At 40.0% G+C, this 16,794-nt stretch overlaps 1 protein-coding gene across 6 annotated transcripts in view; it reads right to left on the bottom strand.

Moving 5' to 3' along the window:
• The window catches only part of LOC121869077 (solute carrier family 12 member 6-like), a 149,071-nt gene that overhangs the window by 38,320 nt on the left and 93,957 nt on the right, over positions 1-16,794 (bottom strand). For 4 of the 6 annotated variants that reach the window (XM_042370210.1, XM_042370209.1, XM_042370211.1 and 1 more), the window contains exons 3-6: positions 10,796-10,872; positions 5,296-5,550; positions 4,726-4,911; positions 3,043-3,278 (exon numbers count right to left, since the gene is read on the bottom strand). In XM_042370210.1, the coding sequence (XP_042226144.1) occupies positions 3,043-3,278; positions 4,726-4,911; positions 5,296-5,550; positions 10,796-10,872 (754 nt within the window). Of the gene's footprint in view, positions 1-3,042; positions 3,279-4,725; positions 4,912-5,295; positions 5,551-10,795; positions 10,873-13,998; positions 14,191-14,949; positions 15,022-16,794 lie in introns of those variants that run through there. The other 2 variants (XM_042370213.1, XM_042370214.1) reach the window with 2 other exon arrangements.

Below are 16,794 nucleotides of genomic sequence, written 5' to 3'. Positions count from 1 at the left end.
TGCACCTAGGTCGTACCAACAGTAAGGAGGAATATAGCATGTCCCAACGGGACGAAGAAACTGCATTAATAGAAACCAAATGTGAAAATGTCCTGGGTGTGTATGTTGACAATGAGCTGAAGTTCTCAGCCCACTGTGGGAAGAAGATGAATCAAGCAACTAAACTAATGTCTTCTCAGAAGGTCGTTCAGATATCTAGATGGTCTGTCTCTTGTAATGATCTTCAAGAGTGAAGTGCTTTCCTGTCTGGTCCCTGAGGTATGCTAGGGTCTGTCAGTTGATTGAAAATGTCCAAAGGAGGGCCACCAGAGTGGTGTCTGAGCTACGGCACCTCAACCACCCAGAGAGATTAGAATGCCTGCAACTGCCTAGCTTATAATACAGATGGGCGAGGGGGGACCTAATTGAAGTGCATAAACATCTCAGAGGTCAGTACTCAGTCGAGTATACATACCTGGAGCTGGCGGACGCCCGCCCCACAAGGGGGTCACAACTCAAGGTTGAAGAAGCCATAAGTCCAGAAAACTGTGAGGGCAAACTTTTTTAGAGTGAGAGTTGTGAACTCTTGGAACAACTTGCCAAAGTGTTGTGATGGCATTGAGTGTGAGTTCATTCAAGACAAGACTTGACCAGCACTGGAGCAGGTACATTCAGGACCCAGTTCATGCCCGGTACTTGCCAATAGTGCATAACAGAGATGTGACCGACCGCCCAAGCGGCTAACGAGCCGATAAGTGGCAAAGAGGATAAAAGTAAAAGTAAGTAAAATTACTGCATAAGTGACATTTTCCCTTTATGAGCTGACAAGTGAAACTGGCTCAGAGAATGTTATGACCCATTACCATGCTGCATGGTTGAGAAGGGCTAAAAACACTTAAGAATAACAAAGAAAAATTCAATTAGGAAACTTATTCCTACCTAACAGCAGACACCAAACTTGTGTAGAAGTAAACATTAAAAAAAAAAAAAAAAATGGTAGACAGAGGAACACCACAAACAAAAATTAAACTTCCAGATTGAATGGGAGAAGGAAGACTACCGTGTTAGGTCATGAAGGAGCTACACACAGTTTAAGCTTCATGACCACTACAGTGTCATGATCGTGATGACGGCTAACCTAAAAACCTTAAGGATTTATATTACGCTCAAACGTCCACAAAACCTTCTGAGTCCCCCAGTGGAAAAGTCCCCCATTTTCTCTGTTTCCTTGATGACGTCATCGATAGGCCGTCTTTGTCTGAAGGGAACTTTGAATATAATCTGCGGATTTCGTAGCAAGACGCTGTATGTTGGGACCTGTAGCCATCCAACCCTTTGTAATCAATTTAATTTTTGCTTTTGATAGCTCAGTCAGAGCATGGTTAGTGAAGTTAATAGTAGGGAATGAAACTGAGTTCATAGTCTCAGTTTCAAAGTCAGAGTGTACAGTAAATTAATTCATCGAAATAGAAGTAGGTGGACTCCCTGACCTATTTTGAGTGAGGGTGCCGCGGTCATTTCAACCGTTAGTAAGTGCTCGCCCCTTCACCCATACAGGTCCCTAATGCAGCCTAGGCCGTGTCAGTAGAGTGGATGTTGTATCCACTATGTCTGGGGAGATGTCCGAGGTCCAGTAGGATCAGTTACCTTCGTGAAACCCGACCGTCAGACATCTCAGACTACCTATGGCCCCCATGGCGGGCTCGTCTGACCCTAACGCTCGGCCCGCGAGGTGACCCCGGATCACCAAGCCACACACCACTACCAGCCCCCATCATTGGTGGATGAGTGTCTAACTCAGTAGGGCTATTTGTGTGGTGGGGTTATTCCACTGGGATCTTCAGAGTTCGTTGGAAAGTACCCCATGGTGGCAGGACCCCATGGCGGTTGCTTGAGTATCACTTTTGACGACTGAGTGTTGTAGTGGCAGTTGCCCCTGGTCTTAATGGTGCTAAGTGACTATAAGAGTTTATGTGTTATTGAGTATGTCCACCCAGTAGTGGTGTGAGTATGTTGAGCCTGAGGGCATAGTACCAGATTTCGTCTGTTGGTACATATATTCTTTCTCCTACCTCCATTTAAATGTTTAAATAAATATTGTATTTGTATATTGTGTCTATTATTTCCCTACAGTATCTACTGTTATTTCTTCCCTATTACTTGATACTATCATTACATATACCCACGAGCCTCCTCTCGTCACAATACCAATGGTTATAAGTATTAGAGAAAAGAATTGTTATAACAGGCCCTTAAAATGGTGGCAGCGCCGGCCCTTATAACAGGATACAACTATACCTCCTTGTGTACCTGAGAGCTCACTATGGATATGTGACACACAACAGTCTTATCTCACCCACTTCACTACATTACCCAATACTTCCTAACACATTACACCAGAACAAACATGTAAAGTATGATCAAGTCACAAAGTTAATGTGCCAATTACAGTGTGTATTTAATGAACACGCATCTATTACTGTACAAAGGTATAATCTTGTATCGTTTCCCAGGTAGTGTAAATGCATCAACAGCTGGAACTACAGCTTGCATCATAGTTACATTTGTAAGACTGATCCTAAAATCCTCAATTCCAGCAGAAGTCCTGGCCAGAAGGTTCCCATAATGCATCGTTGGTTTGTTGACTCCTTTGGGCATAGCAATATTTTTTTTTACTTCTACACGTATTTATACTTTGCTTCCATACACACATACAGTAGTCACATACAGTCATGTTATTTTTAAAGCAAACATTTTTATGCCATTTCCCACAACCCAAAGTAAAAAGTATTACACAATCGCAAATGACACTTCAGTACCCTTTCCTGGTTGTGGGAGTGAACCTAACTCTTGACTTGGGGAGTCCAATGCCACCAAATATGTAATAGCATCCCTTATTGTCGTCCTTCTTATGTGAAAACTGAAGGAAGGTACCAGAGGCTTAAGTCCCATGAGGGGCAATGAAGATACTGGACAGGAGACTTGCTGATATTGTAAACTATAAACTTATCTAACCAATTGACAGAAAAAAATAATAGTTACCCGGTAAGTCTTAATACTTACTGTAATTTATCTGTCCCATTGATATTGGTAAATATACCAACAAGAATAGCAATGATGGAGCCAATGACACAGGCCAGAGCGATGGCTGCGAACTTGCTGACAAAGGCCACTCCAATGCTGACAATAGTACACATCATCCACAAGAGGACAGTACCATATACTCGGAAGTTGTTGTACATGATGCTCGGGTCCTTGGTGAAGTCCCCGAATATAGATAACACCGGAGCCATATACGTCTGAAATAATGGGAGGAAAACAATGGTCCAGTATATGGTACAATTATGTTGATATGGGTACTGGGTAGTGAAGATGGGTGATGCTCAAGACAAGACTTGAGAGTGCTGCCTCCTCGCTCTTCCTTCTCCTCCTCCTCCTCTTCCCTGTCTCTCCGATGTATTACAGCTGCTCCCCGACTTACGACGAGGTTAGGGACCAACATCCAGGTCGTAAGTCGAAATGGTCGTAAGTCGGAAATGCTTAAATAACACATAGAAAATCGAAAATGGGTGTCTCTTTTTCTTCTCAGCACCACAAAACACTCACTTTTAAGCTTGTCAGCCATTTTGAAATGAATTACAGATGAAAATTTTGTCTGTGTACTGACTTTGGGACTCGAAAATACATAATTTGACCAAATTTTGGTACGACTGAGGCAGGTCGTAAGTGTGGGTGGACGTAAGTCGAGTAGGTCGTAAGTCGGGGAGGAGCTGTACTCCCACTTTTTTCATCTCTCTGTTGTCTTTTTTCTTTCTCCCTCTATTCTTGTATCATTATATAACCTGTTGTATATACAATTCTCCCCCCCCCCAAAAAACAAAAAAAAATATGATTAATTTATTATTAAATTTAAAGGAGATAAAAAATAAGCTGATTATGCCTAAACTTCAGTACAGTATATATCTATTTATGGTTGTAAATCCTACACACAAGGACCCTCCCTGCTGTACGTTTGCTAACTTCAGCCTGTCCAGCCTACTGGGTGATCCTTCACTGCTCACAACTTGTGGGTTAAGATGAACTGAGTCTAATGAACTACTGTACCTTTATTATAAATTTAAACAAATACTAAAAAATTGAAGTTCAATAACTACATTCACATATTTCACATTTCTGTTAAGACAAAAACTAATCAAACAATCTTAATAAAAAATTTAATTCAGAACTTTTAATAAATCTCTTTACCATCAGGCACAGTGGAGAGGCTGGTAAGATTATTGAGCCTGGTCTGTTTCTGTGTGGATCAGAGGTAATTTTCTATTAGCTTCAGTTTAGAGAAGCTCATCTCAGGACAGTTGTCCCCCTCACTATGACAATGGATATGGGTAATAAGAAGCTTTGGTGATAATTAACTACGAGTAACCTTTAAATGTATGAGGACCATATGATAAGTAAGGATAATGTCTGACACACTGGCAAATGTGTATGAGAGACGGAGAGAGAGAATGGTTAATTATCATAAATATAAGTTAAATACTACATAATGTGCATTACTTTAATTCATGTAAAGAAAACTATGATATGCTGTCATAATTTTCTCAAATTATCTTTTATATAGTGACATTTTTAACAAAATTTTAAAATTTCATTTTTGGATCACTTAAAAACCATTATTTCATACAAAGAAAGAAAAGTCTTTAAAGTGACAAATGGTCACTTATGATTTATGGTAATTACGAGACTTACCAACAATATTTCAACAGCACCGATGATGTACATGGCAGCTGCCACAGTAGTCGCTGTATAAAAGAGGATGCCAACAGCTCCACCAAACTCTGGCCCCAGGGACCGAGATATCATGAAGTAGGACCCACCTGCTGGTACTACACCGTTGGTGGCGATGGCGGACATAGATATCCCAGTTAAGAAGGTCTATTAGGGAATAAAAACATATTATTAACAAACTCTCAAGTATATTTATTATTATAACTGCACACTCACATACTTGCATTAGTTTACACTTATTAATCATGAAAAATATTATAAGATTAACCATGAATGGTGACTCCCAGTAGCCTCTCGTACTTCATAACACTAACAAAACAAACCACTAACTATACGGTGGACGGAAATAAAGTCCACAGGAAAAAAGTCACATGACTTGTACACATAGACAACACACTATATATATATATGGTGGCACTGCACGTAGGTTAGGTTAGGTTAGGTTTTTTCCGTGCCTTTTTATCTGTGACTTTTTTCCTGGATTCAACTATACAGGTACAGTCCTCAAAACATAAGGCAATATTTACTAACCGTACAGCAACACATCAAGACAATAGTAAAAGCAAATGCCCCGCCAGCTGTCCCCACAATCCAGGGCATACGGATGAAGAGAATGACGCCGAAGATGTTTTGGATGCAGGGCAGGAAGACGCCCATTAGTGTACCCAGCTTGGCCACGGGTTTGGTGGGCTTGGAGTCGTTCTCTTCAGCGGAGGGGATGGTGGCGTTGTAGTTGGCCAGAGAGTTGATCATCATTGACACTCTGGGCCGATCCGCCATCTCCTCCTGTTGGGTGAAAAGGATTATTACAAAGTTTTATATATATAAATATATATTGCTTTAAATTACTGTTCATCTTTAACAAATATTGGGATCACCTGAAGATTAGGCAACCCAGCACATTTCACCTGATAATTAAATACTCATATGATAACCTACCCTAACCTCCAGGTAAAATTAGGATGTTTAATCACCAAGTAAAATAAGCTGGGGCTCCTAATCTTCATGTGCTCCCTTTACACTTCAGTACGTCTTTACAAACAAAATATCCAAACACAAATATAGTGATTTAAAATAAGCCGTTGGATCATAAAATAATCTTTAAACTATATTCCTCCGATATGTTATTCCCGAAAAAACTACAACGCAATATCCTGTACTATACTGTACCTCCAAACACCACCAATCCCCTGGTTAAACTATTCAAATAGTGCTTATTATTATACTTGTTTGAAGCCATATGTGGATCAATGTTCCCGACATGATAAGAAAAAATCTGTCCTCCACGCATTCAAGGGTTATCGAGTCCACGTGAAGAATGAGATATTAATGCGACAGACAACCGAGACAACCCGCGTGCGTGAATCTACTAAAAATTCGAGTATCTGGAAGTAAACTATATCTGAATCCAGATCTTTTGATACTGCAGCATTATTGAATATCGTATTTCACTGATAATGTGTATAATATGAATAATCAGTATATTTATACGGATGTAATTTCCCACATCTCATGTTATGCTTGGAGAGAGCAAGATGGTTAAATTTACAAGTCAGAAACAGTATTACTGGTAAAGCTTTATATTGAATTATCGATGTATTTTTAGTACAAGTTTATATACAACAGATACAGGCGTAGATACAACAAGAGGTTACAAATTTATTCACATTCCATTAATACTCTTCACACTGAACTGAAATACAATTATGGCTAAGAACAAGATTATATCCTTCCTAAACTTTCTGAAACAAGCGTCAAGTAGCGGGGGTGTTTGGCAGCAAGAGTTCACCTGGTAAATTTGTCAGGTGAAATTAGCCCCATGAAGGTGAATTTCCCTCGAGGCGGAAAGACAGTTACGAGCGTAGTTTCAGATGACCTGCCTCAGAAAATATCAACATATAATATTTTAAAATTGTATTATATTGTTTAATTCCAATATAAAGTTACGTCATATATAGTTGTACTGTAGCTTTGGGAGGGTATTATATTTTGTGCGTTTTATTAATGGTTTCTACGTCAAGACTATGTACCAGAATTCAATATTTTAGCTGTTGATTTATTTTAAATTACCCCCAAAATATGAGAATATAAGAGTGAAGTTGACCTTTACGTTACGTCACCACCTCATAGAGTTTTGACAAATTCAAATTCTGTACATGGCGGCGCATTCCCTCACTTAGAGCAAGAATGTCATTTCATTCTTGAAAACATTAATGTGTTTACAATACCGTAATGCAATAATATTAATTCTTCCCACAGAGGCAACTATTTTCTCATATACGAGGACAATCCACCATTCTGTTCCTGAAAATCCAAGAGTTTTATCCTTGGTTTGACGATGGTGGAATGTGTCTTGTTGGGCTCAAGTGCCTAATTATTTTGTACAGTACAGTTAAAAATCAGGGGCGGATCCAGGGGGTTCCTGGGGGGTCCGGACCCCCCTTTTCGTCATAAAATTCCAATACCTTTTATTTAACGCAGTATTGTACTCAAGCGTTTTTGTTTAGTAAAAAGTAATTACTACTGACCTCAGAATGGACTCAAAATGGCCATGATATTGGTCAGATTAGAGAAAAATGGGGCAGCGCCCCCCCAAAACCCTCAGCAGGGCTCGCCATGACCCCCCCACCCAACTTCTTGGATCCCCATTTTGATATCCCTGGATCCGCCCCTGTAGTGGCATCAACCTTCTAACCAGTGGCCATCTTGACTCTGGTTCATAGTCTACCACAAAAACTACGCTACGCTTTTACTAATCACGTGTATATTGCACCTGCATCAGCGTTAACGTATGAATTCTGGGAGAGGGGGGGGGGTGTATGGCCCGAGGATGTGTATTTTGTACCCCTGCACTTCTTGGCTTGCTGCCTGAGTCATTCCATCCCGGGATCGGTAATGGAGGCTCCGTGATACACACCGCAGTTTGTCCGCGGATATTTCTTGTTCCTTTTTACACGGGTGATATTTACCAGCGATCCCTGTCTTCCAACTCTCTTTCATATCTTTCACAAAGAGAGCTTCGTGCTTCACTCTACTCGGGGCTTCCATTACTCTCGGGAAGGAGAGGAGGGTATGGGGTGGGTTTGCTTATTCCTATTTACGCCTTACTTACTCTCCATAGTTGACTAATAAAACTAAGAGCTTCACCTAAAACGAAGAGCTTCACTTAAAATCAAGAACTTCACCAAAAACTAATTGTTTCACCTAAAATTAAGAGCTTCACCTAAAACTAAGAGCTTCACCTAAAACTAATAGCTTCACCTAAAACTAATAGCTTCACCTAAAACTAATAGCTTCACCTAAAACTAGACTTTACGTAAAATCAAGAGCTTCAGCTGAAACTAAGAGCTTCAACTACTAAAATTGAGGGCTGACTATTTTTTCCTGTGAATTTTCTCCGCCTTTTTCCAGTGAGTTTTTTTCCCAGTAATAATTATTTCCTGGGACTTTTCCGAAACATTCTCTTATATAACTGACCACAGGGAAATTATTACAAACTGAACGGGATACAAAACAAAAGCTATTTCTCTTATTGGCTCTTGTTTATTTATACGTATCCTTCTCTAATAACAAGGACAAAACTGACAAAAACAAGTGAACCGGATTTGTTTTTACACTGATGTTATGGCTGCCATCTGCTGGTTGGAGTTGTGAAATTCATTCGCCATTTCTTTTGGTTTATTCCCAGCAAAGTGTTCCTCAGCTCTTGGGACAAAACAAGAGAGTTATCAATAGTCTTTTGTGTGAGTGTGTTTTAAATGTTCGTTCACACCGAGGGAGGGAGCGGGCGGGCGGCGATCCTACTCCAATGTTTACCTTCCGAAAAATACGATAATTGGGTCATATTTTCCTTCACAATGGACAGCAGAGGACACACATAAAATTGAGTGTAATACTTTTATTATCATATACCATCTCCAAAACTAAGTTACGATATATCACATAGCAGTAAAGAGAGAGAGAGATAGAGAGAATTTTACTACCCTGACCCTCCCTTAATAAACGCCTATGTTGCTATATTTCAGTTTTAACATCCTTGCTCTTCCTTTTTCCTCGCCGCCACGGCTTCACCTACGACCTTCTCAGAGTGAATTTCGCCGTATTCAAAAGATGCAGGTAATTTTGTTTACCGAGTGAGGCAAGAGGGAGGCAGCCTCACTTAAGGAGCTGGGAAAAGGCTCGCCGCGTACCGACATGAGAGAAACACACACACACACACCACGATTCTTGTGTGCGTGTTTGTTTGTCTGTCAAGCAGGAGAGTTTGGCATGTTGAAAGGGAAAATGTAATCGTTAAGAGAAAATATAATTCTTTTAGGCTCGTACAGTAAGTCAACAATACCCCCGTAGATGAAGATGAAACAAAACAAACCGACTCGATGAAACCACGACACGAAAACGACGACCAAAAGTGAATCCCAAACTGCAATGAGACTGCTGGAAGTTCTCGGGTGTTTATGACAAATTACAAGAGGAAGGAAAATAACGCGCAAGACTTCTGAAAACCCGGAAACTTGGATCTGAAATTTGGAAGAGATAATAATTCAAATGGTGAGTCCAACCTTGTGGTAGTGAGGGGCGGGTGAGGGGGAAGGAGGAGACGTGGAGGATGGGGTGATGGAGAAGGGAGATGAAAGTGGAGAAGGAATATGAGAGGAGTGGGGTGACGGGGGGGGGGTGATGGCGGTGAGGGGAGACAAGGTGAAAGAGAAGCCAGGAGCAACAATTCTCACAAGACAAGTGTTCACATGATACAGTCTGAGGCGGCTACAAGAGTTGCTGCCTTCACTGTTCTTTTATTTTCTTATCCTAAATGATTATAAGAGAAGCCACCTTTACCCGCCTTGGGTGAAATCTGACACCATTTATGTTTTGTCGTGGTATTGGGAGTTTTAAAGTTGATACGAGGCTTCTCTCTCTCTGTTTTGTTTGTGTGTGTGTGTGTGTGTGTGTGTGTGTGTGTGTGTGTGTCCGTGTGTGTGTGTTAGTTGAAGAAGACGTTTTCAGTGTCGCGGCGGTCGAGTGGATACAGTGGTTCGATTTCCGGGCACTCCCAGTTCACCAGCTGTTGTGGGTAACATAAGTTTACAACCTGGGGAAGTGAAACTGTCGAGAGCAGTGCCGGCGGTGCTACCTCCTTGTGTACTGAAGGCTTAGTATACTGTGTGCTGTATCCACACTGTACTGCCCTATGGGACCCACTTTCTTTCAGTGTATCTTACTTAAATTAGTGTCATGTTAACAATGAACCCCACACCTTAAACCTTTACTGTATACAAAATAATAATAATTCAGGTGTGTTGTGTAAATATAGACATCAAACACACCTGGACTTTGTGTGACGTGTTTGTGGGTCAATTCAGAAGATCAAAGTTGACATAACAATGAATTATAGGTAGAGGGAAAACTCTTCTTTATTGAGAGAGAGAGAGAGAGAGAGAGAGAGAGAGAGAGAGAGAGAGAGAGAGAGAGAGAGACATGATCCCTTGAGGTACATATCTCCGAGTCGGGTCCTGTCAGAGATAGGTACAGTACACCGCTGATCTCAGATAAGTACACTGGTAAGTTAACCTAACCTTGGGTGTACAATACTGATAGTCTACAGTATGTGTGTCTTATTATTTCTCTCCTACTCCACTTTCTTCTTCTTTCTTCTTTTTTTCCCTTCGAGTTGGTTCTCAAAAGTTCCCTCTCACTGAAGACAAGGTAACACATCTACTGTAACTGACTCACTTCAGCTTAAACACAAGGATGGATTCTTCTTGCCTCGTACGTTAATATTTTTTCCTCCTAACTTGTAGATGTTGAAATGTACACACACACACACACACACACACACACACACACACACACACACACACACACACACACACACACACAAGGATTCTCAATAGATCTTATGTTAATTTTTCACCTTAACTGATAATGTACGAATTTATCTGGCTGACTCAAAAATAAAATCGAATAAATTACACTTTTAACCCATAACTAAAACCTTTCCATTAACTATACTTGAGAGACATTAACTTACCGAGTAGAGATAAAGGTTCTTCTCGTAGCCACTCATCTCTTTCATATCCACCATAAACGGCTTGTCGTCGGCACCATCTGGGAAAAGTAAACATATATTAGTACATCTTCAAGAGGCAGCGGCGCGTGTGTGGATGAAAATATTAACTAAATAACAAATACATATCTTTATCATTAATTCAGATATTTAAACTATTATTTACCGAAGAAAAATACACTAGGGATAACGGGCCACTGTGGATAACATGTAGACACAGTTTTGAAGTGTAACCGACCATAACAACTTGCGCGCGGGAGTAAGATGGAGAAAATGACAACCCCAAACTTGTATAGATATATAAACCAATAAAAAATGAAATACATGTAATAAAACTTCAATATAAAAATTATATACAATGGAATCGGCTTATATGAACATAATACAGTAACACCCCACCCCCCTCCTTGCTGTAGCGTCGACGTGATAAAGATACCTTACTAACTACAGTAACTAGCCCACTTACAACTTAAGGCACAAAGATAGATTCTCAAATTGGTCTGGAAAATTGCATTGAAACTCTTCCATAACAAGATAATGTTTGGTTACCCGGGTGACGAGAGGCGGGGAAATGACGTAAGGTGCGTTGGAAATCCCCCGACCTAGATAATTATAAAAGCCTGGATCCCACAAGTTCGTTAGACTAAAATATCTCGCAGCTATAAAAAAAAACTAATAGATATTTCGTTCAGATAAAAACACAAAATTAACCTAAATGAAATAGTAAAATTATACCTTTAGAGAAATTTTCACCTTACGATCTTTTGTGAACTTGGATCGGTTAGGTAGACAATTGGATAAATTTTGAGGTATTTTAACTATTAGATAAGAGCTTAAATCACCTTCAAGATTAGCCATCGTAAAGTTAACCCAATCTAACCCAATTTAAACTAACCCAATCTAACTTAAATTAATCTAAGCTAACGTAATTTAACCTAACCTAATCTAGCCTAATTTAAGCTAAGTTAACCTAACTCCCCAAGTAAAGCATTAGGGTGGTAGATCTTCAGGTGAAATAAACTGAGGTGTCTAATATTCAGGTAATTCTATTTCTCTTGTTATTCTTGTGTTACGATAAGTTACAGTATCCAATTAGGAACATTTTTATTTAGTTATGAGTAATTATTGGTGTTGTGAGTCCTAATAATGTGGTGGTGGTGGTGATGTAGGGGTGGTGATGAAGGGATGAGGTTGGTGATGTGATGGGTGAGTGGTGGTGGTGATGATGTATGGTAATGATGGTGTAGTGGGTGTCGGTGGTGATGAGGTGGGGTAGTGGGTGATTAATATAGTGGTGATGGTGGTGGTGATGTGATGGTGGTGATGAAGTGGTGTTTATGTAGCGGTGGTGGTGATAGTAACAATGGTGATGACGGCTGTAGCGGATACATATGATAAGATAATAACTGTGTTTAGTGATAAGGATGAAGATGATGTCATGTTGATGGTGATAACAAGGAGAGGGATGGTGACAATGGTGACGATGGTGACGATGGTGACACAGGATAATAGTGGCAATAAAGATGATATATAAACTATTCAGAGGCAGAATTCTCAAATGTTCATAAGTTAAAATGGATCATGTGAAGATTAGGCACCCCAGCTTATTTCCCCTGATGATTAGACACCCTAACGCTATCTAGGTAGGGTAGGGTTGGGTAAGCTTAGTAGGGTAGGGTAAGCTTAGTAGGGTAGGGTAGGTTAGCATGGGTATCTAAGTCAAATCTTCACGTGATCCTATAAAATTAAACATGCTAATCTTTTAGGAATTCTGCTCCAGCCCTCAGTGTGGTTCAAGCTATAGGAAGAGCCGCATTCGTCTCAATTAATGTCACTTGTAAAATATATAAGGTTATAAACAGCTTACTATTTATTACGGTTATGTGATAAAAATTTACATAATGGCTGAACGCGTGAGGTAAGTTAAGTCCCCCCCCCCCTTCCATGAGCGGCGTGTATAGAAAACGATATTGTTTATATTTTACACTGATGATACAGTTTGTCATTCCAGTTATTCATGTATATTATTTTCTTCTCTCTCTAAGTCATTCATTCATTTCATAGAGTCATTCATTTTACATCAATTGCTTGAATTTCTATATTATCTTTCAAACAATCCATCTCTACTATTTTTCTTAATCATTAATTAACAGAATATCTCATTTTCCTGAGGTTAGGGTGGTTAATCTGTGGGTGAAATTAACTGAGGTAAGAACAACGAACATGATAATATATACCTAGTTTAATTATATATATTTACTATTAATCATGTAACAGTGAGATAATGGATTCTTAAAACACACGAACATTTAATTTATCTCTTAATTGAGAACGTGAGTATGCGGCCAGGACAAAAGACAGTCTGGAGCCCTGATGACGAAGGAGGCGCAGCAGGTGTGTACTATCAGCGTCAGGAAATTATATCAGATAAGTGAAGTCAATCCTGAAGAATTTACAAACACGTACAAGACAGTCACCCTCAAGTCAATAATTAAATCATCTAATCGTGTTCCTTCCTGATAACCCGAAAGGATTAAATTGTCAGAATTATTTAATTACGTCAATTTCCGTTTTCTAATCACATGTTAATCGAAGAAAACGTGACATCAATCATTACATCATCTGTTCCAAGGTTTATTGAGAACGAAAATAGATTTAAAGAACGAGTCATAGTTCTTTTCACCGTGTTGTCTTTCGCTATATGACCAAGAAGGAAACATCATAATAAAATTAATATAAAAAGGACATGACATTCTAGTGTAATTTCTATTTTATTTCATTATTTTGTGAGAGCTTGTAAAACCATATCTGCCCCGTGCTAGTCCAGTCGTCTCATGCAAAGGGGCGTAGTATACGGAGATACGCATATTGTTTTAAAAGTCAAGGACCTTAACTAGCAGAAATCAGCCAAATCTGCAATATAACCAAGAAAGTATCGTAAAACTACATGTTTTCCCCTGTTATGATAATTTGATGACTGAGGTGGATCAAATATACCAAAATACCTCACAAGTAAAGCCGTCCTCCAACAATCAGAAACAAGAAACTCAAGGATTTTATCGAAACACCTTTAAAAAAACTCGTTTCCTGAACCCAACTTAACCTAACCACAATATTTTTTTTTTCAGAATACCAAAAACTTTCGTACGGTAAAAGAGGCAGCTTACAGATGCTGTGTGTTAGGTCGGGGATCCTCTTGCTGCCTTTGTTGGGTGTGTTGTGGCCGTTGTCTCCCTCCTCTTCCAACTTACTGAAGGAGAACAGTGAGGCCAGCTTCCCTACCATGGCTGCCTCACTATCCTTTCTCGTCTTTCTCTTCTACCAAAACTCTTCACCAACGCACAAATGTTCTCTCTTCACTAAGATAACAATCAGACGAAATTATTAAATCTCAGTTAAATTACGAGGCTTAAAATATATTCCATGTTGGATATTCGCTAAAATCAGTGGAAATATATTCGCAGCTTTTTCTGAATGGAATATACAATTCAATATACCAAAAGCTTTTACGATGCACTCACCAACAAGAGAAATCGCTGACCCATAATAAAAGCTTAAAAGTTCTATTGTTAATAATACTGGTGGCTTAAATAATACCTTGGCTGTACTAAATGAAAACAAATGAAATAAAATCACGCTTACAGAATCTACTTTATGTAAATTAACAAGCATAAAATATTCAATGGATTTTGTTCTTATCAAACCAAAATAAATATTACTGAACAATTATTTAAGCTTTTAACAATAACTTCCATATATTATACTCAAATACAGTAAAATATTTCGTTAATATTTAAATAAGAGTGCATTTACGAGAGAAATACCTCAACCAAAATATAAAATTAATTAGAAGTTACTGAACGTATTTGTGAGATAAAAATATTAAATCTGAATAAAATAAACAGAATAATGAGGACCAGCCGCCACGATTCACACTGAGCTTATCGAAAAATCCAACACGGCGTCCACCCCTTCGTTCCTATCACAACAATCTCCTTTCTTCAAAAAAATATAGCCTTTTCACATAGACATATTCCACCACTATGTTATCACGGGATCTCTCATATATATACCACCACTCGACCAGGCCAGATGCTTTTGTGAGTATATTTAATAACCTTACGCAAGCCTTAATAACGAACTGCCTGCCCTTGATAGTAGCGTCTCCCACAACCTGCACACACACACTGCCGCGGCTACTTCTCTACTTTCCTCCCTCTCTTATTATCTTATCATTGGCTTATTTCCTAATGCTTATCTCTCGTCATGACGGATATGGTCTGTCGGGGAACAGTCGTCACCTCATTACTAAGGGTCGTGCGTTTATGTTCTTGTCGTCAACCAAATGGGAATTTAATTGGCAATCAAAACCTCTGGTGATTGGTAGGTTGAAGTGTCATAATCGATAGTGACTAATGTTCAAACTTTCAACCAATTGCAATACATTTGAGAATCATTGTCTCTTGTGATTGGAGGGTTGATTATGACGTTGGATGAATATGTTCACTTCCAACGAATAGCAATTTACTATAGATTCAAAGCCTCCGGTGATTGGCTGATTGATGGAAGTTTCGTGACTGTGGACCAGCTGGGAGACCCACTGTTTACAGATGAAACAACCTCCCCCCCCCCCTTACTGTGGAGTCGATCCTGGGTACTCGAGGTTACTGAGAGAGTGTTAAGGTCAATATTGTGTTTCACCAAGAACCCTTACAAAGAGGCGCCATTATACGACACACCACAATTACCCTTCTGTGTGGCATCGAACCCGTGTACTCAAGGTTACCAAGTGTGTGATTATCCACCGCTGGTATATAAGACGCCAGTGTGACAATTTATGAACCTTTGACACCTTAAGAATATTTTGGAATCACCTAAAAGTGTAAATATTAGGCCTTAGGAATACACCAGCTAAAAATATCAAGAAAATCTAACCCACACCAAAGGCAAAATGGTCCAGTATATTTTCAATGGATGACTAATAAAACGCAACCAAGACAAAACTGTATAATTAAGGGAAACAAGAATCAGTGTAGAGTGAACTGGAGGCCATGGCAGTTAGAGTGAACTGGAGGCCATGACAGTTAGCACCACAACACAAGGTAACTCAATCCACTTAATGAGGATAGATGAGTTTCTTTGACACAGTTGTTACCCCCCTGACCCCACCTCCCTGACCCCACCTCCCTGACCCCCTCCCTTCACTCCCTCGTTCATCAATCTCTCCCTTCCATTGACCCAACCCTCTTATTACCCAATTATTTTTTATCATAACTCCTCGCCCCTCTTCATTCACCCCGAAAATCTACTTCACTTTATCCTAACTACTGGTTCCCCGCCATCAAACTCCCCCTAATCACCATCCAGCTCCCCTAAATCATTATCTAATTTCCTCCCCTGTTGTTTCCTCCCCGGTCCTTCCCTCCCCGGTCTTTCCCTCCCCGGTCCTTCCCTCCCCGGTCCTTCCCTCCCCGGTCCTTCCCTCCCCGCTTCCCCCCTCTCCTCCTTCCTCCCCGGTGCTTCCCTCCCCAGTCCTTCCCTCCCCGGTGCTTCCCTCCCGTGCCCTCTCCCCCATGAATATGTCGTGGCCTTGTACTACAGTGTACAGTAACACAACAACACTGGTGGCAGCGGTAGGATCTTGCCTGACGAGAGAGGGAGTGTTGACCAGGAGGCAAGTGCTGGTGGGGGAGCTCTCTGATGTGTGTTTTGATAAATATTTCACTCAGAGTTAACTACAAAATAAATAATACTTCAACTTTATCTAGCAGGTGAGAGAGACTTACGGACAACACAGAGGAATTAATATATCAAAGCCTTCAGTGATGCTGTTGTGGGAAGTGACTCGTCTGGTTAGGTTAGGTTAGAAACTTATGGGCTGTCTTTATATCTTACAGAGGAACACACTCTAAATCCTCACACTCAGGCACACACTCTAAATCCTCACACTCAAGCACACACTC

This window comes from Homarus americanus, unplaced genomic scaffold (assembly GCF_018991925.1).
Source record: "Homarus americanus isolate GMGI-L3 unplaced genomic scaffold, GMGI_Hamer_2.0 scaffold24694, whole genome shotgun sequence".
NCBI classification, from domain to species: Eukaryota; Metazoa; Arthropoda; class Malacostraca; order Decapoda; family Nephropidae; genus Homarus; species Homarus americanus.
Note: the sequence above shows the minus strand (reverse complement) of the source record. Positions and strands in the feature narration are given on the sequence as shown.